The 22620-nt window shown below is 35.9% G+C and overlaps 1 protein-coding gene across 3 annotated transcripts in view; it reads left to right on the forward strand.

Moving 5' to 3' along the window:
* Positions 1-22620, forward strand: part of NKAIN3 (sodium/potassium transporting ATPase interacting 3) — a 321325-nt gene that overhangs the window by 233199 nt on the left and 65506 nt on the right. For all 3 annotated transcript variants that reach the window (XM_015855766.2, XM_032442741.1, XM_032442740.1), the window contains exon 4: positions 16299-16496. In XM_015855766.2, the coding sequence (XP_015711252.2) occupies positions 16299-16496 (198 nt within the window). The remainder of the gene's footprint in view (positions 1-16298; positions 16497-22620) is intronic.

Here is a 22620-nt window from a genome sequence, read left to right on the forward strand (position 1 = left end):
AAAGTGGAAGACAGTTCATCCTGTTAAATTTTCCTCTTATCTCAGTCTTTTCTGTTCCTTTGTCACTTTATTTCTCTTCTTCTTTATCACATATTTGTCAACATAATTCAAAAAATGTTGCGCTCAGAACAGTGTTATTTATAGCTGGAAATTGGATTAGGTTTCCAACATTGAAATAAAAGGAGGGAAATGCCAGTCTGGAATTGAGCATTCTATAACTAATAATTGTTAATATGTTTACTACATTTAAAGAAAACCAGTCTATTTCATGCCCTTAAAATGTCTATTTTATTTTTTCACTTCAGAAATATGAAGTAGTCACTTGAGTATATATTGTCTTCCAGTATTTGAAATCAACTTCTACATTTAAGTGAATTATCCTCATCAGTAGCTCTAAATGATGGGGGAAAAAAATAACCATTTATTCAGTAAATGAATATAGCACAGATCTTGTCTGTGAGATTTAAAATCTTGCTTTACATTTCAAAGTGTTTTGGAGGATTAATCATATTCAACTAGTCTAGGTTGATTATGGGGTCTCTTTCCATCTTCAGCAGAAGAGATCCTCTAGAGGCATCTTATATCTTTAAAATACATATTGCAGGAAAAACTGCCCTTTAGAGCCACATCTTTCCAAGAGGAATAGAAAAATGAGTAAAATTAGGTACTTAATTTTTAGACTTGTTTTAGACCTACTGAATATAAGTGGGATTGATCTGTTCTCCTGAGAGCCTAATCCTTGGTTTCCTTTTGATACTCTGAAAAGTGTTCCTAGTGTGTGCCATTGAAATGCTTCAGATTAATACTTAAATGGACTGCATGTCTCTGTAAATTAGATTCATGTAATGAGTAGTAAGAATTGGTAAAATTAAACATAAGCTTTAACTAATTAACTGATAAAGAGAGATAAAGCTTTCTTGTTATCTCTTGTCTCTATGATGCCTAAGATTCTTTCACTGCCATTCTCCTCAGAGAGAGTTTCTGACTCAGAAACCGTTACCATCCATGAAAATCTCCCCCTATTTTCTTTATTTAAAGAAAAAGATTATTATCAAGGGGCAGTGCTGTATCAGGTTTTCCTTCTATTTTAATATTAATTAAGATCCTTAAAAATGTCGTTTTGATATATAGTAATTGGAGAGTCAAAGTTACAGTCAAAGCGGGACTGTTAAAGAATAACGCTAGATATTGCTTGTTGACACTTTTTTGGTAATCTGGGAAGACCTTCTAAATGGAGAATGCTCAGTTATTACACCAGATGGCTATTTTTGTGACAAGTCTTGTTAAGAACAGTGTACACCTTATTCTCAGGTCACTGACTTGAAAAGCACTTTCTATTCTGTTAAGTTTCATTATCTTTAAAGCTCTCTGAGCTATGTTAAACAGCTTTAATAACCAGAAACTCTCTTCCTTTCGGACACTATCATAATCTAATCTTCAGTGGTTAAAAAATAACAATCTTTTAGTCCCAGTCTGTATCATCAGCAGTTAGTTATCCATCAAGTAAGTGTGTTAAAGATTTCATTTTTTCCCCCTTTTTGGCTATTGAACTAGTGGCATGCTTTCAGTTCTTTGGTTTTAAACGTTTTTGCTTTTTCTCTTTTTATCGATCAAGAATGGATTTTATTTTCACGTATAGAGTCAATGTGATCAAAAGTTTTCTGTAAGACTTTAATGTAATTATAGTCAAACCTATGAAAAACACTGTGTAATAGTTAAGTTAAGGGAGCAACAGAACAAGCACAAAAGAAAGCCCTCACTTTGTAATATATTAAGTCATATACTCTATTTGCATAGTGGAGATTTTTCAGGTACAAAAGATACATGAATTAAGAGGCTGTGGTTGTACTTTGGCTCTTTTGAATAACCTCAGCACACCTGAGCTCATGATTGTCCAGAGATGTACACTGCTCCCTGGGGAACATACAGACAGAACATTTCATTTGATGCAAATGAAATTGCATCAAAGATATATAACTTGTGTTCTCCATAAGATTAATACCTGTGAAATGAAAATGGGTCTGTACAGTTTTATTTTTAGCAGTATTTGAAAGATTTTTAATGGGAGTTTCAGGAGCCTCCATACAAAAGGGATTTTTGGAGAAAGGGCCAGGGAGGGAAAAGGACTGGAAGGGCTGCCCCATGGGGATAGCACCCCCTCAGCCATAGACAGAAAACAGAGGACACTCTTACTTTGTGTGTTGTGGTTGCTCAGTTACTGTTCTTAATTAGGCTGCAAAAACAGATGACAGTACCCTAACTAGTACATAATTATCTCTTTCTTTTTTCTTCTAATATTGCAAATGGTCCTCAACAAAACATTATTAAATGTTATATAAAAATTATTTGTGAAATAATCATGCTTTTTGTTTCTTAAATCTATTCCAATTCATAAAAACAAACACAAGTTCCTTCAGCAGTTCTGTCATTTTTTCCTTTACAATGAGGATTTTCTTTCTGTTATTCTCCTCACAAGGCAAAGACAGAGGATTGTCTTGTAGGAAAGAGTGAATATAGAATCACAGAATCACAAGGTTGGAAAGGACCTTCAAAATCATCTGGTCCAACCATCCTCCCATAACCACTGCTACCACAAGCCACTAACCCATATCTCGTAGCTCCTCATCCAAACGCCTCTTGAACACTGCCAGGGAGAGCAACTCCACCAACGGCTGAGCAGCCATTCCAGTGTCTGACCACTCTCTGAGAGAAAAAGCTTTTCCTTATGTCTAGAAAGACTGGACTGCAAATGTGGCTGTATTGCACTGTGTTCAAATGTATGCAGTTTAACATAATAATACAGCACAAATAATTGCTATTTAGTCTGTGTAGTATGTATCATTTTACCATTGGGCATCTTGGAAAAAAACACCAGGTTGCCATCTTTATGTCTCAAAGAAGTAAAAGAACATCTTTGTATATGATGTGATGTCCTCTTTTGCTCACAGTTGCTCACAATTGCTCACCACCTGCTTACCAATGCCCAGTCAGTTCCTGAGCAGCAGCTCCTCCCCTGTCCAACTCCCTGTTTTATAGTTTTTCACACAGTGTCGTGTGGTATGGAATATCACTTTGGCCAGTTTAGGTCAGCTGTCATGGTTCTGTTTCCTTTCAGCTCCTTGTGCCTCCCAGACTACTTACTGTCAGAGAAGCTGGAAAAACTGGAATGGCCTCAGCAACATCAGTGTAGTATCAATGTTGTTTTTCTCCTATAGCCATAGGATCATACAGGACACTGTGAAAAAATCAACTCTGTACCAGCTGAAACCAGGACAAATATGAATGGATTATTCTAAAAATTACATTCTATAAGACATCAAATATTACATATGGAAAATTGATTCTGATATTTGTAATACATTTATTAAAAAATGATTAAAAGTATTAATTCCTGGAACTGTAACAATGGTGTCATGACCTTCAATAGAACTTCCATATTACAACTGGGGATAGAAATGTAGGTACTAATTAAAAATATCACAATGAGGGAACAAAAAGCCCCATCTTGACTACACTGAAGATCTGTCTGTCATACAATTATTTTTCTCAACCTTTCTTGTTTGTGATGATGCAAGTGATATATTGGGAATTGGAAGGTGATCAACCTGTGGCCTTAGTAACTGGTTGAATCCGTTGAAAGTTGAAGTAACAGACACAGTATGTCAGAAGAAGGGAGGGAAAGCAGCCTACACACTGTGAATAAATGTAGCTGCTCTCACTGCATGTCCGGTGAAACGTTTTCTGATGTACGGACTATTATGTCAGGATAGATATGCAATCTGGGAAATCTTGCAGAGAAATCATTACAAAATAAAGTTCTCAACATTAGCTGTGCTGTTGATAACTGTTTTCCTTTCTTAGACTGTCACTACTAGCAGCACTAAAGATTGCACTGGATGATGGACTGAGCATAAACCACTTGCAGAGCAACACTGAGGCAAACACTGTTCTCTGATACACTGAAATTATTCCTTAACAATCTGTAGCCATTTTTCTGAGCTCTGTTATTGCTATCACACCATTTGACTATGGGTAAACAAGATGTATTTTCAAACAGTAAAATAAGTTTCTCCTCTGACATGTGAGAAATGATGCAGCGGGAGTAATACACCTGATTGCTACTTGTACTGATGGTATCTGCTTGCCTGTCTGGTACTGCTAATCTATTCTGCATTATCTTGTGCTTCAGGAAAAAAATCGTGCCTAAACTGGAGAGGAGGATGCTAATGATGACATTGCTACCAGTATTTTGTCTGTGATGACATCCTATTGATTATCTTGTTTTTATAGATGGTGTCTATCTGGTCCCACTTTCAGAGATTTCTGGAGAACTGGAGGACAAATAGACAGTACGAGATGGGTGCCACTCTTTGTTGGGAAGATCTATCAAAGACAATGCAATAATCTTCTTTTAAATAAGTTTTTGAGGATTTCCTTTGAAGTTAGAGATTCTTTTGGCATAAACCTTAATCACCTGTTTGCATCACTAAGAGTGTACAAAACAGTCCTTGAGTAGTGCATTACTGTATGGGAATTGCCAGGTCACAACCTGAAAGAGTGGATGAGTACCAGGTGACAAACTCAGGGAAGCAATGCACCTGAGCAACATAAAGGGCTAGACTCTGGGTCCACCCCTTCTTGCCCTCATTTAAGAGTTAGCAGCCAGAAAAGCTGTGTCTCTCCCTTCAAAAACTGCTCTTTTTAAGACATCACCAGCATTCAGAAAGGGTGAGCTGCCTTCTTCCGTGTTGCTTTCTAAACTCAATCTTAATGTCATTGACTTCCATTACTCCACAGTTACATATAGCAGAGTCCAGTAAGAGAAGCTTTTTTTACTGGTGGAATAGGGGGCAACGGAAGTCCTGCTCTGGATTAGGCTGCTGTAAGGTTTTGCAGAAGTAGAGATGGTCTGGAGCTACTTTTCCTCTCTTTGTAGACAGCTAGCCTTCAGGTAAAACCTGAACCTTATCAATTCATAATAAGCAGACCTGCAATGACCTTGAACTAACTAATCAACAATATCAGTGGAGCATTAGAGTAGCTTTAGAATTTTATCTACTTCACAAAATGAAGAATTGAAATAGAAGAAATATTTGTGATATATTAAGTTTCATAGGGGCAACTAATCTTTACTTTCAAAGATCAGTGAAAATGTTTCTCTAAAACCAAAAAGCAATGTATACATATATGAGAGGATAGAACTCTCTGGACATGCTGGTAATTAAATACTAACAAATTAATATTAGTATCAGTCTGTAATTTTCCAGTCAGACCCCTGGAATTAGTCACAGCACTAGACATGAATAAAATATGATGACACAAAGTTATTTGATTGTAAGTTAACAGTAAATCTCAGTCACAGGAGGCTTTTAAACTTCTAATAATTACTCTCTTGTTATAAATGCCAATGGCATTAATACCTAGAATGTTGCCGTTTCAGAAATTCTAATTACCCAAGGGGTGCTGTCATAATTCAGAGCAGCTGATGTTTCTTATTCTATTATTGGCTTTTCCGGACTAGAATCTAATACGTAATTTCTCTTCTCTCTTGATGACAGTATCTCCAAGACCAAATTCTTTAGCAATCTAACTGTTTGTAGCTGCATTGGCTTTAATGAAGGTGCATCAATGCATTCCACTGCCCTTTTTACCTGGAAGTCAAAGCTTTGGTGGTAAAGAATGGAGATCCTCTAGAGAATATTTCTCCACCTGGAGCACAACATTCATTTTGAATTATGTTTCTCTAGCACTCTATTAATATCTTGTTGTTTATATAATATATAAGGTTTTGTAACTATTCATAGCTTTAAAAAAGGAATAATGTGTAGCAGGTGAGTATGCACTTTGTATAAAAGAAGGTACAGTTCCATGGTGCCACAGTCTTGTGCTGCCTTCTGAGGGAGCAATTCCTGTGACCGTATTTTTTTCACAGTAGTGGAAAAGAAGTTCTTTTTTATTTTTATTTATTTATTTATTTATTTATTCATTCAGATAAAAATATCTTTAAATACTGTGAATTGAAGTAGATTATTGTTGTTTTCATTTATTCCTGATCATTTATTCTTGTATTCAGAAAACCATCTGATCCTTCACAAATTTTGAAGAATTAAAGATAATTTTGATAGTATTAGCATCCCAGCATGCCTGAGTTGTGTTTGAGCAGGGTCTAGAAGACAAGAACAAGTTTCCACATAGAATGTGGAAGCGGAAGCAGAGCAGGAATCAAAAGTGATGCAGATGGAGTGGAGCTCTTAACTCTGGTGGAATCAATACAGAAACATATGTTGGTTTCAGTAGATGAATGCATCTCCAGATGTAATTCACATAACTTTTACATCTGTTTCCTGTATGGATCAAAGTAGACAAAATGGACTAAATAACAAAAATAGAGAAGAAATGAGTAAGTGATTGATATCAGTGATCCTGCACTGGTTGTCTGCTAGAGTTGTGGTTATTTGTTCAGGATTTCTAGAAGTTTGGTTGGTCTCTGTCGGAATTCAGTATATTTATACTCAAGGTGGTACTTTGTCCATGTGTATCAATGAACTTATGAGGTGTAAGTAAGCAGGCTTTCTCATTTTCTTGAAAGAACCTGTAGAGAACACACACAAAACAAATTCTTGTGTGGACTTTGAGTTGTACCTGCAGTGAACATTCAAATGTAATTTCATTAATGCCCCTTTCTATGGTTTTTTCAGGGTAATTTATTCCCTTGACAGACCATCTTGCAATATAAAAGAAGTAAGAGCTTGGGCTGAGCAATACTGCTACAGGAGTTAAGGATGAAAAATTAGTTTTAACTAAATTATTGAAATGGGATAGTCACCACCATGGTCATTACTATGTATGTGTTATAGTCTACAAAACTTCTTCTAACGTTTCAGTTTATTTTGCATCCTGTAGCACTTTTTAAAAAATAAAATAAAATATTGCTAAAATACCTTTAAAGCATTATAATTATTTATATGCTAGTAGAAATCCAGCTAATTTGATTATACCAACTTAGTTGAAATACTGCCATTCCGGGACTAGTGTTTGGATGTGGTAGTCTGTGACTTATTTCTGTGTGATTTACTCACGCTCTATTAATAGAGGGTTTTTTTCTGTTTGACTTTTTGCTTTATTTCTTGCTTCCCTTTTGTAAGTAAGCACAATCTACAAAAATACAGTCCTTAAGAAATTAAACTTGCCCCCAGAAATCAACAGGAACAGATTTCCTTTGCTTAGGGTTTTCTCTTTCTTTAGTAAGAGAATTCCAAAGCAGTCATACTGGAGATGCGATCCATGTATGCTGTTCATCAAATTATTACTAGTTTTCATGTTTGTTAGGAGGCTGTTTGGTTGGTTTTTTTCCCACTTTCTTTGAGATCTTTCTGAGATAGATATTCCTTGGAATTCAAGAAGTTGTGTACGGCATTGTAAATTAGACAATAAGATGCTGTTCACACCTTTTCCTTCCTTTCTTTCTCTCTTTTTCTCTTTCTTTCTTTCTTTCTTTCTTTCTTTCTTTCTTTCTTTCTTTCTTTCTTTCTTTCTTTCTTTCTTTCTTTCTTTCATCTCTTTCTTTCTCTCTTTCTTTCTCTCTTTCTCTCTTTCTCTCTTTCTTTCTCTCTTTCCTTCTTTTTTAACATAAGGATATTGTATTTTTGCTGTTCAGATCTTAAGTTTTTACTATTCAACATTTGCATTTCTTGATGGCAAGAGATAAATTCAGAAATAACTTCAGTCCTTCTAAAGGATTGTCAAATGCAGGTGTCTGGAGATGTTTACCTTGTTTTCTGTCTTGCAAACTAAGTACAGCTTCTACATAATGGTCTGCCTGCTGTGCAAAAATTTACTTGATTATGGTTTATGAATAGCTGAATGCCCTTGTGTCTGCATGAATAGTTGTGGTGGTTTGTTTTCTTCTTAATATCAAATAGGCAAAATCTATTTTGGTCCTAAACAGGACAGCAGAATTCAGTCAAGGGCAGTGAAGGCATTTCTAATATCTAGATGTGCAAGTCAGAGAACCTTTATAGTTACCCATCTGTAGTGATGCCATCAACTCAGATTTTTTAATTTCTTATCAGTGTGGGCTTCTCTGACCCCAAATTGGATGGAGTGATCAAATTCAAAGCTGTGTGGAGTTTCAGTATGTCTCTGCACTGCCAGTTGCCTGTAGTGATGCTGTGCGGCTGTGTCTCTAGTACACAATTAAGACTGAAAACTAAATCCATGTATACGTAGATGTCTTCTCATGCATAACACTGCATGAGATAACATAAGTTATCTAGAAGTATCAAAGCAGCATTTGGTGATGTTTTTCACATTATATGCTTGGTAACTGCACTGCACTGAGATGGATTTCCTGAGCAGGGGTGATTTCCAGACAACTTCTCCACAGCTGCTGTCACCTGAGCTAGCAGTCCTTTGATGCCCACAAAAATGCATCCTGTCCCCAGCTGACAAGAAATTAAAGCCTACCCATCACCTCTCATTGACGCAATTCTCTGCAGCGCTTTAAGAAACAAAATTTTTGTTCAGTCTCTGGCTCTAAGAAGGGATGATTACTGAAAGAGCAGTAGTGGGGAGTCCTCCAAGGGTCAGTGGGCAGTAAGAGGCAGGAAACAGTATCCCCTCCTGCTTAGCATTTTCACAACTCAAAATTTCCTTGTTTTATCCAAACTACAGTTTCCCCAAGACATGCTTAGCTCTGAATTGATCCACATCTTTGTTATTTAGCATACAGATGTCAGCTGGCTATATGTTAGGTTATACAGAGGTTATACAGAGGTTATACAGAGGCATATGTTAAATTGAAACATTACCCTCTTTCTGTTCCTCTTCCTCCAGTACAGGGTGAAAGGGAAATCAATTCACCTTTTAAAAGCAATATTCTTGAAACAGCACCAGTTGTTTCTGGGAGAAATATTAACATCCACTACAATTATCTGTGGACTGTTTTCACATGCCTAGTTAGAGTCTTAGAGCAAAACATGACAAAGCATTCCTGTCCATGGATAAAAGAGCTGCAAAAATCTGTCTAGGAGATACTAAGAAATTCTGTTCTATTGCCAAGATGTACAATTAGACTAGTAGGAATATAATCATTTGGGTTTTTTGTTGTTTGTTTTATTGTTGTTTTTTTTTTTTTTCCCCTCCTCTTTCTGAATCTTTCCGATTCCTTCTTCCTTTCTGGCACAAATCTAGCAAACATATGTAGTTCTCTAAGGTCAGTGGGATGCTTGTTAAAATTAAGTAACTTGCATGCATGCTTTTTGAATTAGCTCAGTGGCTTTATAGACTGCTCAGACTTTCAGCTGCTACTGCAGTTAGACTGACATCTTCATATCAATGCTTTTTAAGTGGTTTTAAAAATAAAGTGCAAAATAAATACTCTACTTATTGCAATTATTGTTTATATATATATATATATATAATATATAACAATATATATATTGTTATATATTATAGTGAAGGTTAATGATCTCTGAAGTGTATTAGAACTTGTAGATATTCAACAGCTCAGAAAAAGGCTTTGTTGTTCAAGCAGTTTTTAGAAAAACTGAAAAAATAATTGTGTATATACATTGGGCAGCACTTTTTGTAGTATTCTTGACTTACTGGAATTAGTAAATATATAAAGGGGTGTTGAATTCACTTATCTTTTAAACCTGTGTCATGCTGTCATTTACAGCACTCACAGTCTCTCTGGAAGTAGCTTATTGTTCTTCAAATTCAAAACTGGCAGTGAAATGTGAATACCGTCTCACTTATATGCTCTTGTATCATTGCAGTAGTCTCATTTTACTTTTATTTACTGGAGCAGGCTATATTAAAAATTGAATGATAGATTGCAGACAAATCAGTGATGTTAAAGAATGAATGGGTCATTAGACTTCTCTGTATTCATTCATCCCTTAAAGTTACCTGATTTGTATAATGCCTATTTACAGGACCATTAAGTAATTTGCCTAGACTTGAAGTTCATAACAGAGCATTGTATCTTTCCCTCTTGGATAAAGAATACATTTTGTGGCATCATATTAAACCCAATCGACTAGAACTTCTGTGAGAAAATTCTTGCCTGTGGGAAAAAATGAGTAGGCACAGCACCTCCCTGATTTCCCTTGGCATGGCTCATATGACCTTATCCAGAAGTTGCTGGATATCCTTAAATTTTGGTAATTAATCTCATGGGGAAAAACAAAACAAAACAAAACAAAAAAACTTGGAAGTTTGATTATGAGTAATAAACTAAGTACAGAGAAAATATCTCAGAGAAAAAGGGACCCATGCTCCTATGATAATCTTCTGAAAATAGTTGTAGAGGACAAATGAGTATTCTGTTTTGTGTGAACATTTGAGGATGGTTGAGGTTTGGAGGTAGGTTATGTAGCAGATTAGATTCATTTGATTAGGGCCAGGATACAATGCATTGTCTGAAAGAGATTGTTAATGCTGCCGGCTCTGACCACAGTTGACAGATGTTCTCAGGAAAGCACTGCTGAGTCATTAATTTGTGCAGGTAATAATAAATATACGTATACTTATTTTATCTGTCTATGTAAATGCGCACTTAGTGTATATATAAAATATAAAGCATATATATATTTATATACAAAAAGTGTTTTAAGGGACCTAATACATGGATAAATGCTTACAGGCAATTTGAAATTCAATTTATCATATTAGCTGAGCTCTCCTAGAATGGAATCTTTTTCTACTGTCACTGCTTCGCTTCCTCTTATAGGAGAGGGAGGATTTTAAATTTTATCATCTAAACTTAAGTTTTCTTAAGGGACTCAAGTAATATACTCATACTCAGTAATATACTTGGCAGAATATAAGCAAGGCTTGTGGTTAAAGCATTGCCCTGCTAAAGCCAAGATCATTAGGAAACTTCACCACAAAATATGGAAGACTTAAAAACATGTGTATATATGGTGACCTGATATCACAGGCAAAAAAATATATATTTTTAAAAAGTGTCACCAGGATGTTTGCATTCAAGAGCAGAAAAAAAAGTTACATCTTGTATAAATAAAGTTAAAATAGGGCAAAAGCAGTCCCCTGGTAGTTCAATACACTTCTGCCGCTCACTGCTTCTCATATTTTGTATTCTGGACCATCAGGAGGGTTTCAGCAGCACAAGTACTCTCATCTTGGCAATCTGTTAGTGGCAGAAAGTTCTATTCATTAAGCTATATAGGAACACATTCAAAAGATGCAGTGAATCCTTCTGGTCCTTCTGGTTGTCCTCTGCACACATTCAAAAACAAAAATTAGGTTTCTCTAATGTAGAAATCAGTCCTGTATAAAGGGTAGCAGTGTTTTCAACTGCTCAGAATTGTAAAAATAACTAAAAATTAAAAAATTCAATCTTTATTTTTTTATAAATTCCCTATCCTTTCTTAATATTGAAGATTCAGTTATGTATTCAGATTTCCTGACAGAAGTACCAATCAACCATGTGGTGTGTTGATCAATAAAATTAGACATCATAAGGACTACTCAACTTATAAGGTTTCTAGGGTGCATGTGAAATTTGAATTCATTAATCGGGCAGTTAAAAAAAAAAAAAGCTGGTCCTCTTCTGTGCCCTGGAGGATCCATGAGCATCCTCCAATCTCTAGGGGACTATCTTGTACAATTGCTGACAATCTGAACTGGTGTTCCTGTTGCTACATAGACAGATCCCAGAAGCTAAGCTTTAAGAAAAGCATCAAATAGTAACACTTACAGCACAGAATTGGAAGAGTATTGCAGTAGGGCTTATGATTTTTGTAGTTTCTATTCTTCAGCTCACTCTCTTATAACAAAACGAAATACTTATCGTAATCTCACATCTCTGAGAATGAAGGTTTTAACAAAAACACTGAATGGAAACAGACTTGCCATAAAACAACAGGAGCTGGCAGTATCATGAGCAATTGCATTGCTTCAAGCAAGCAAAGCAGAGAACAGAACAGCAGTTACCTAAAATGGCCTATTAATCTTTAAAAGTGTACCTGGAAACCGGTAGGAACATTCTCGTTAGTCTCAGAAAAGGGAGTTATTTTTCTTGTTGGGAATCTTAACATTCAAAAGAGCTTTCAAAAGTTTTTATGGTGCATTTTAATGTCTTTTGACTCTCATGTGTACACTTAAATTTAGGACTCGCTGTGTCATAAGCTTATTTCCTGCAAGGAATTCAACTTTTCTTCTAGTAGGGTAGTTGTTGTATTCCTCAGCTCAGGATGCAGAGAATGCAGAGAGAATGCAGAGCCAACCAGAAATAAAGGACAATATTAAAATGAACTGTACTGTTATTGCAACATTTCATTCTAAATCAAGCCTTTATTCCCATGCTTTCTATTTTTTCACAACCACTGTGTACAAAATATAAAATTATTTGGGTAATAACAAAATTGAATCCTGTTTTGGTTTGAGGCTAAATTGCTTCTGTCCCACATATTGAATTATGTGGGCTCTTGGCACGGATTGTATCTGTTATTTGCATATATTTCCTAGACCATTAGAAATACCACCTCATGCAAGGATTGGTTTTGCATGGTTTCTCACATCAGGTCATCCACGATGTGGATGATGGAGAACTATGTAAAACCAAGCAGTTTTAGCATTTAAAAAAAAAAAAAAAAAAAGAAGAAGAAGAAGAAGAAGAAGAAGAAAAAGAAAGAAAGAAAGAAAGAAAGAAAGAAAGAAAGAAAGAAAGAAAGAAAGAAAGAAAGAAAGAAAGAAAGAAAGAAAGAAANAAAGAAAGAAAGAAAGAAAGAAAGAAAGAAAGAAAGAAAGAAAGAAAGAAAGAAAGAAAGAAAGAAAGAAAGAAAGAAAGAAAGAGAAAAAAAAAAAAAAAAGCCAGGCATTTCTATTTTTAAGGCAGAAGTCCAGCCTGCATTAACACTTAAGTCTTCTCAATAAATATGTACTTTTCTGATGAAGCAGCGTAGAATGCTTAGAGACTGGAATGGTGCTGAGGCTGAATCCTTCTGCTTCAAGTATCAAAAAATGCTATATTGTAAAACAGTGTGGAAAGAATTTTATAGCAGTTTGTCTCTAAGGGAAGGTATGTTGATGACGGATTTAATTTTTTTTTATATTTAAAACTATGCAGAATTCTGTAGGGATCTGAGCACTTTTGTTTGAAAGCAACAGAAAAGGTAAATGTAAAAATAAGTCAAAATGGTTTTGCTGAGACTGAAAATTATATTATAAAGTGGTTTTTTTTTTAAATGTTCATCGTTTTATGAGCCTTTTAGCTCAAAAATTTATGATCCATAATGTATCCTGTTAACACATATTTTGCATTTTTTCAAGCCTTCTTTCACACGTTCATGTTATTGTTACATTCAAAATCCCCATCAATAAAGCACGGGAGCTTGTGATAGAAAGTTCCATATTTAGCAAGGGACTTTTTCAGTGTTATCTACCCAGGTCTTCAAAGCCAACCTGTTCAGCACTGCAAGGGAAGGTGGAGCATAACTGATCAGACATAGAGCAGGCCATGGCTAGAAACAGTGGTTTCAGGAAGTGGAGGAAAAAGAAAGTTAGGAAATCAATGTTATGCTGCCAGAATTTCATAAGAATTTTTAACTTTTATTAAACATATGATTGAGAATAATCCACTTGAGCAGCAGCTTTTCCACCATCCAAAGCTTCCAAATACTGAATACACTGATAATAAAACAGTCTTAGAAATATGCTGATATTTAAACCTTTATAATCAAGCATAGATTCTTTCAATTTAATATGCTTCTGAAGTGGAGAATAAAGATATAGGCTACTCTTTGAAAGCCTGGAATACTCAACTCACTTTACAGTTTAAAAATCTCTAAAAAATGAGATGAGTGTTATTACTATTATTATTATTTTAGGCTTTTATTTATTGATTGGCAGCTTAACATTTATCAGCTCAAAAAGCTTATGACTGCCATTTTGTGAAGTGATGTGTTAGAGGTCAAGCTCATGCACTGAGTGGGTCTGTTTGCGTTTCTTGAACTGGTCTTTGCTGGGCCTTCATTATCTCCTTTTACTTGGTTTGAAGAGTCAGGACATAATGCACACAGTGAAAAGTAATTATGAAACACTCTTCTTAAGGCCTTTTCCTATAATTTCTGAATAATGATAATAACAGCAGCTGCAAGTGCTGTCATGACATCTCCTTTTAATCAGATAAAATAATTTTTGCTATAGTAGTGCTGTTTCTTTTCCTTACTGAAGCACCAGCAGCTTTGAAACATGAAAGAGTCTGCAGATGTGCCTCCTGTTCACTGTCTTCATAGTAAATGAGCTCAGATAATGGTCAGAAAACTCAGGGAGAGATCTCTAAGTATGATCATAAATTTAAGCAATTAAAAAAAAAAAAAAATCCTCTCAGCAACCAGATGTAGCAGAATTTTAGAAACAGAAGATTTTATCTAAAATTGTCAAATGCAACTATATGCCAGAGTACTGTGTTTTAAAGGTATTGGCAAGGTGTAGCAGAGCTGTTTCCCTATTTAGGTCGTCTGCTGTTTTTCTTTGCTGTTGACTGTGAACTAAGCACAAGCATGAGCACAGGCTATAGCTAATAAAAATTATAAACCGAAACAAAACACAAAGAAACAATAGAGAGAGGGAAAAAAAAACAAAACAAAAAATAAATAAATAAATAAATAAATAAACACCAAACCTTGAGGACAAAGAAAGCCATGATAACACCAGATGTACAGACTTTGCTATTTATTCCCACAGTTACAATAAAGAAATGTTAACTTGCAGTGTTTGAGACAGACTAACCCACACTGAAAATTATCCACTTCTGCACTCAACAAAGAGTTACCAAAATAGATGAGTATGTGCTTGCTTCTTGATAAATGGCATTTTCTGCAATTGATGATTTCTAAAAGCACTTGTTAGCACTGTGCAATCTCTGGCATTGTTGTATAGAGAAAACCTCTGCTATTTCCTATGACTGTATTTGTAATTACATTTTCATTATACTGAATTATCTGTCAACTTCAGATTTTGTAGATCATTTTGTAGTGTAGCAGCTGAAAGTGTCCTATGCTGGTATCAAAGAGCAACACACAATGTCAAAAGACAAATGCTTCATCAACTGTGAATGACTGATCCTACAAATCTTCATTTTAAGGGTAAAGAGCTTATGGAGAGTAAAAGATCAGCTGATTTGTTAATGCTATCAGCTACAGAGATTGGCAAGATATAATTCACCTGTTACTTTTCAGATGTGGCCAGAATAAAGGCAATTAACAGAGGCAGAACCTAGAATTTACACCAAATAGACATTTTTGTCAATGTAAAACTGTCACATAAACTTACAGAATAGATTTTCAGAGTGAGATACAAGTGAATCAGCATTGGTGTACACGCAGTGTTCACAAACTGGCACAAATGAGAATAAGGAAATCTGTGGGCCAATGACAAACAATGTTGTATGCATTATTATAACTACCTTGAAGTTTACTGATGTGGAGAAACCTAAATCTGAATTGTCTAAGTATTAATATGACTTATTTCATGTTAATTGCTAGTGTGGAAGTTGGTTTGGCATTAAAATGGGTTCTTGTTAACTTCAAGCAAGGGAATTGCCAGGCTGTATCTTTCCTTCACAGGATACAATGGTACCATCTCCAAGTTTCCTGTATTGAGATGGTTTCATTTGCTCCCAGGCCAAGTCTTCAGTCGATAAACACTCCTGAGTCCTCTCTTTTGAAGACAAACTCCAAAGCGATGCTCTGAAATATAAAATTCTCAACAGAGCGATGTTGATTACCTCATGTTGGTTTGAGATGCTCCTTACTGGTCTCAGACACCTTGACTGCAGAGAGATTATTATTTGAACATTTGGTATCAGGAACAATCTACTTGGCTCAATTTAAAATAATACCTGATTTTTCTGAAGTAATCAATTTAAGAAAATATGGGGGAAGTTTATTTTAGGTCACTTCTAGAAGCATGGAGTAAGATTTTCTCTACTTCCTGTTCCAAGAATTAATTCTTGATTTGCATGTCGATTAAATGACAATGAAGCTGTTTTTTAAGCTGTGGAGTCCATGGAGTCGTAGGATATGCACTGTGTTTTGTACTGTTTTTTCTATGATGGTTCTATTGGACAGGAGCTCAAATCATAAACATTTGCAATTTCCTTTCTCCCTCTCAATAATCTACTTTCATGTTAAAATTACGTGGGTGAAGGGGAAGGTAAATTATGTTGTTTTCCTTTCAAAAATTAAAACCACTTTTTATTTCCATTTCTTCATCTTAAATAATATTGAATTAGAGGATTTCATGCTTTTTCCCTCCCTGTCTCCTAGGAAACTGATCTCATGACCTTTAACATCTCAATGCATCGTTCTTGGTGGCGGGAACATGGGCCTGGCTGCATACGAAGGGTGGTGCGTCCTTCTACTCCTGGCATCCTAGATGATTACTCCTACGTCTCTGTGACAGGCTGCATAATTGATTTCCAGTACCTAGAGGTCATTCACAGCGCTATCCAAATTCTCCTCTCTGTAAGTCCTAATTTCCTCTTGTAGTCAGATTCCAGCAATCTTTTTGCATTCCAAGCTCAGCTCTTGTGTGCCTCTTTCTTGACGGGGTAATGTAGTGGTTGATGAATAGCAACACAGATTTGGAATTGTATTGTATTCTGAATTAGAGAATGATAGTCACATTATTAAAATGTACATCATTATTCTCTTTGTTTATATCTTCTACAGCTCTGTGTAGGTGAAAAATTAGGATAGTTCTTTTTTTGGCCTTCGCTGATAGAGGTGAAAACCATCTTATGTTCTCATATCTCATTCATTCATATGTGTGGAAAAGAAGATCAGACTTGTCCAAAGTTAGTTTTCCTAAACCTTTCCAAAGTTCACAATTGCTGGTGGTATTTATTCAGTCCTGAATGTTAATATATTTTACATGATATACAAGTTAGGTTCTCCCAAAGTGAGGTATAAATGTGACTCTTGAAAAAGGTCACAGAAATATTAGGAATGTAAATACTCCTTTATATTTAACCATGTTACCTGTTCTTTCCTGAGACTCTGGGTTATCAGAATCCACTTTTTGTAGTGGCAATGCCAGTCAAAACTACAAGTAATACAAGTCATTAGAGAAAGTCTGATGTCTATCACACAGCTGCTGAACTGTGCCAGGAGCCACTAGGTACCTGATGGCTGTGGGCAGTGCAGGGAAGCACTGAGCTACTTTAAGAACAGAAGACCAGTCTTAGCCACAGCCTTTCCTCAAATTCCTGGTTTTGCTTGAGCTCAACAGCTTGGTTTGTGCAAATGTTGTGTGATCTCCTAGAAGTAGTATCTCTTTCATCCTCTACATAGTTATGAGTGGTACAAAGGAAATGGTCTGTTAGAATTGATCGCACATAGGTCTGATACACCTCAGATATCTGTGTCTATTCTAAGAATACAAATGCTTGTAATCTGTGCTTCTAACCAGTTCTTGTTGGATAGCATGAGAAAGGTTATGGTCTTCAGACCATACCTGCTGGTAAGACAAGCTCCAAGATATGATTAACAAGAAAGGCGGGATATTCCTAGCCTAATCAGTACTTCAAGCTGTTGGTACTAACTGACTGAAAACACTACCACTTAGCAAAGTAAGAGAGATTGTTAGGGCAGGTCTCATTTATTAGTTTGAATTAATTCTCAGATTTTATTTTTCAAGGTAATGACATGTTTTGAATGGAATAAGTCATTCATTCATTTAAATGAAATGGTGAGACAACTCACATGCCTGAGTGTTGTGATAGATGGTTACAGGTTCTTCAGTAGAGACAGACAGAGAAGTAGAGTTGTTTAGCTAGCCCTACATGGTAAAGAATGCTTTGGCTGCATGGATTTGGGTAATGGTAATAAAAGCTTTGATTCAAGGTAAGGTCAAGAAGGTGGATATTATTATGGGAATCTGCTACAGAACACCTAATCAGGATGAACTGACAAATGAAATATTCTATAAGGGTCACTAGCCCTTTATCCCATTGGGACCTCCTTTGTCCCATTGGGACTTTCAACTTTCCGGATGTCCACTGGAAATACACTACAGCAGGGAGAAAACTGTGTTGGAGATTCCTGCAGTGTGTGGAAGATAAGTTCCTGAGACAGATGGTTAGACAGTCTGTTAGGGAAGATGCCACAATTGTCCTACTGTCCGCAGACAGAAGCTCTGGTGATGTGGTGGCTGGAGGTTCTCTTGGCAGAGCAATTATGGAATGATAGGGTTGATTTTTTTTTTTTAATTATAACTGAAGAAAGGATGGCAATTAGCAGAACTGTTACCTTGGATTTCCAGAGGGAAGGCTTCAGCCTATTCAGAGAACAGGATCCTTTGGAGGTGATTCTGAAAGGCAGCAGAGTCCAGGCAGGCTAGATGTTCAAGAATGAAATCTTAGGGGCACCATGCACAAAAAGTTGAGCCATAATGAAATGCTAGTATGGAAAAATACAAAAATGGTTTAATAATTTGCACAGCATTACATAAATATAAGACTTCTATTTCTGATGTGGTGAATGACTGCCTGGAACACTCATAAACAAATTCTGTACACAGTACATAGCAAGTTCAATGTGTGACTGGGACTTATAGGACTTGACTGGGAATTATATAGTTGTCGGGTTCAGATATTGCTTTTGACTGGTATACACAATGTTAAAATATGCAAAGTAGGGTTTTCCTCCAGTCTTATTATCTTGCTTATCCCATCTGTGAGACACTGTGATTAGCACAGGAATCTGTACTTCAATTTCCACTCTGAGTTGTAATTTAGCCTTGTTTAATTTACTGTCACACAGAACAGAAGTCACCACCTAGATTATCAGGCTTGCTCCATTTTCTTCTAATTTTCTGTTGACCCAAGAAGGTTCCCATTCATTTCAGATGCATAACTGTTTTCCTAATTGGGATACTAATTTGAGTTGTTAGTTAAAATGTCCTTTTATAGTACCGAAGAGTTGCTAGAAGGCTGACTACGTAGCCCTTCTTATTTTTCTTCTCGTTGTATCTAGAACACGCCTTTTTGAACCTTACAACCCACTTATTTTCATAACATTTTTATGTAGCAGAAATATCATAATAAACCATTTTATAATGTAACAAAAATTTTATTGTCATAACAGATCATTTTATCATGCTAACTCTTGTCCAAATGACTGGGAAGGTAAGCAATTCCATTTGACAGGGAGTCAGAGCCTCACTAAGAAGGAATCCCTCCAGGAGCAAATATTGGATACTTGTCCAGGTATTTAATTCACTGCAGTTCTCAATTTCTGAAATGTGTCTTTTTATTGAAATCTTAATTTTCTTTTTAAACTGGTATAAAACATTTTTAAATGCACAGAGATCTCCAGCTATAACTATATTAGACCCAGCTTTGAAGAAAAGATTACATAGTCATTTATTTAATTTTATCACTCTAAGGCTCCTGTATTTGCTCTATTGTTATTTCCAAAGAAAATATGTATTTTACTAGTGAAACTGTAGCTTTATATCTTATTCCTTATTTTACATTACTATTTAAATGAACTGAGTATTGAAGGTTTAATCATTTCTTTAGATTGGGGAAAAATCAAGGGAAATATGGAGAGTGAGATGCAGCTAAAAATAAATATATTTAAATTGTGTTTAAAATTTACATTTATTTTATGCATAATACATCATCTTGTTATTAATATCTGCACAGTACCTTTAAATTTAAAAAGCAGGTTTCTTTACTGAAAACTGAAGTTTTTGAAAGCAAATATATATTCCGGTCAAAAACATGGCAGATTAGTAGTTTTGAGAGGGGCCTTTACAGAGAGTTTTATAGTAGAACCTGAAACTTATATCACAGTAAGTTTGTCCACAGCTGCACTGTAAAGCAGAAACACCCAAGCCAAGGTTCATGGGGGGTAGTTCTGGAATTGTCAGGAGTGCAATTTCATCAGTACTGAAAAAGCAAAACAATCTTAGCAGAGTGAAAAGCTGACACTAGAGTGCTTCAGGGGACACAAGTTATAACCTTCTTGTGTCACAAGGTGAGCTTAACTTTCCACTGAGGTCCAATGACAGTACTCTTCACTGTATGGTAGCGCCATTTCTATAATCTAGAACATGGAAGGAAACAAAAGATATAAAAGAAAGACAAATAAACAAACAACAAAACCCACCAAAAGACTCAAAGGATTCAAGCTGTTTGGCATGTTACTGCTGACCAAACACAGGATATTTTGAAGAAAAGCACTGCTTTACTTAGCAGATGACCGTCTGGGGCTCTTGTTAGTATTGATTAGTATAGCCCCTAGGTGACAACAAGACCTATAAAAGAGGAGCAGTCTCAAAAAAAAAACCAAAACAAAACAAAAAAAAAAAAACAATTAGAAAACACTCCTGGAGGTTTACCTCATTTTCACTGCACTACAAAGTCAGTCAAAGATGTGATTTAGTGAGATAAATAGAAATAAATCTTATCCATAGTGGTGCTGAAAGGAGTGAACACACTGGCCTAAGGTAAAGTCAAACAGTATTCAACAAGGGATCATTTAATTGCTAGCAGTACAACCACAATACAACCAGAAAAACTGCTTCCTTTCTGCAGAATTACTGTATGTAATGAAGTTGTAATATCACGACTATTAGAACAGCCAAACATTCTCAAAAGTAACAAAATTGGGAGTTGGATTCTATGACCACTGGATAAGTGATCGATTCTTCAGAAAGGCAGACAGACTGCACCTACACACATCACGGAAGAATGACAAGCAGACTGGGAATTAGACTGGGAATGACAAGCCAGCTGGCTTAGGGCAACTCATGTCTATTCTGTTGGTCTCAGTCTCCAAAATACATTAGTGCCTTCAAGCCACTCAGCAGGAATAATACTGGGATTGTTTTTCTAACCAAAACTGTGCTGGGAACAGTTTGGGAGAATGCTGTCTGGAGCATGCTGAACTCAAGCCATGTGGCAGCTTGGGTGACTGTGTGCCAGTGCCAGGAACGCTCTCAGGCATACAAGAATTTCCTTCTATTGATGCAGCCATGGTGGGCAAATCTCCAACTGCAATTCATTCCTCAGAGTGGACCTAGGAAGGATCTGGCAACTAGTTAAAGGGTCTGATTAGCTAAGGAGTATATCTTTGGTTTATACCAATATTTTACCTTTTTTAATCTCAGGTACAGAAGCTAGTGGTCAACCTTTTTGACATGATTAAGTAGGATGATGTGACATCTAGCAATTGCAGAGGTGTTTTATGACAGCACACAATGTCAGACAGACAGTACTGGGCAGATCTCATTAACTGAAATCCTTAATAATACCCATATTGGTGGATAGCTAAAACCAGTGGTTTTCAGTTCAGAAGCATTCTATTCTGTTAAATTCTTCCACCATCGTCATGTGGCACTGTGTAAGCACCACCAGCCCTATGTTAAGCTACATATGTCTGTCTTGTGTCAGTAGTTCTACTGGCCTCTCTCCAAATGGAAAACTGAGCATGGAGGTGGAGCTTTGTGTGGATAAGGATTGTGTTTAGGTGCTGTTTATGAATGTTTTGCCTTTCAACAGCATTTCATCTGATGTATACTTTCTTGATGTACAGCTAGAAAAAAAATAACAAACCTAAAAGTCCTTTGAGCTTCGGGTATGAAGCCAAAGATTGAGAGCAATGTTTTAAAATTTATTCTAGGAATTGATTTCATTTATACTTGGCCTCATTACGGCTCCCAAGAAAGGTCTGTTTTTTACAAAAATAGTAAAGATGGTATCAAAAGCAGTGGGGCTGTTTTAGCCTAAAACTCCTTACTCTTGAGCTCATTGGGTCGAAAACTATTGAGGAGCTTGAAGTAGGTCTTCATTCAATAATGGTTTACTTGGGCTGATGCATGCTCTCAGTCTGGTACAGGAACACATCTAGTGTGTGTACAGCAATGAGACTGTGCAGAGACAGCTTGCATTCCTCTATAGCAGTTGGAGGTAGAGGACTTCATGTCTGAATATATATAATGAGTATTCTGCATGCAAGAGATAACAAAACCATGTTTAACTGGACAGTGTCTCCCAGGATTTGGATTAAACAATAAGTATATGTCCTGGAAACTGCACTCCCCAGTGCACTTTTCAATTCTTGAACTTATAAATATTGTGCTTTTTCTAGGCGATGGACTTATAAAGCAGTTTTCCATACAATGTCTGAATGTTTGATAATGTGTCCAGTGCTGGCAGAAAAACTGCAACCTCTGTATATTATGCCAAAAAACAAAAACAAATTATCTGAATAGGGTCATTTCAAATATAATGAATTTTTATTTTTGTTATGACTGTTCATAATAATGCTGTTATCCCTTCCATAAATTTAGTTTGTTCCTCTTATTTTTGAGGGATTAATTCCTCTTATTTTTGTCATAATTATCTGTTGTACTAGATGTGTATGCCCATAACATGCCATGTCACTTTTATAGAGAAATGAAAAACAATGAGATTTGGTTACATTTTTTTCTGTATATCTGTCACCAGCCACTGTCTCATAGCATCCTCATGGGACTGACTCACTAGGAATTATTTCTATCTTCCCATCTCCAAAGAATATGCCAAAAGATTATGTAATACTGCAATGAATTAAGACATTTGTTAAATTTAAATGTTTT

Source organism: Coturnix japonica, chromosome 2 (assembly GCF_001577835.2).
Source record: "Coturnix japonica isolate 7356 chromosome 2, Coturnix japonica 2.1, whole genome shotgun sequence".
In the NCBI taxonomy this organism is placed as follows: domain Eukaryota; kingdom Metazoa; phylum Chordata; class Aves; order Galliformes; family Phasianidae; genus Coturnix; species Coturnix japonica.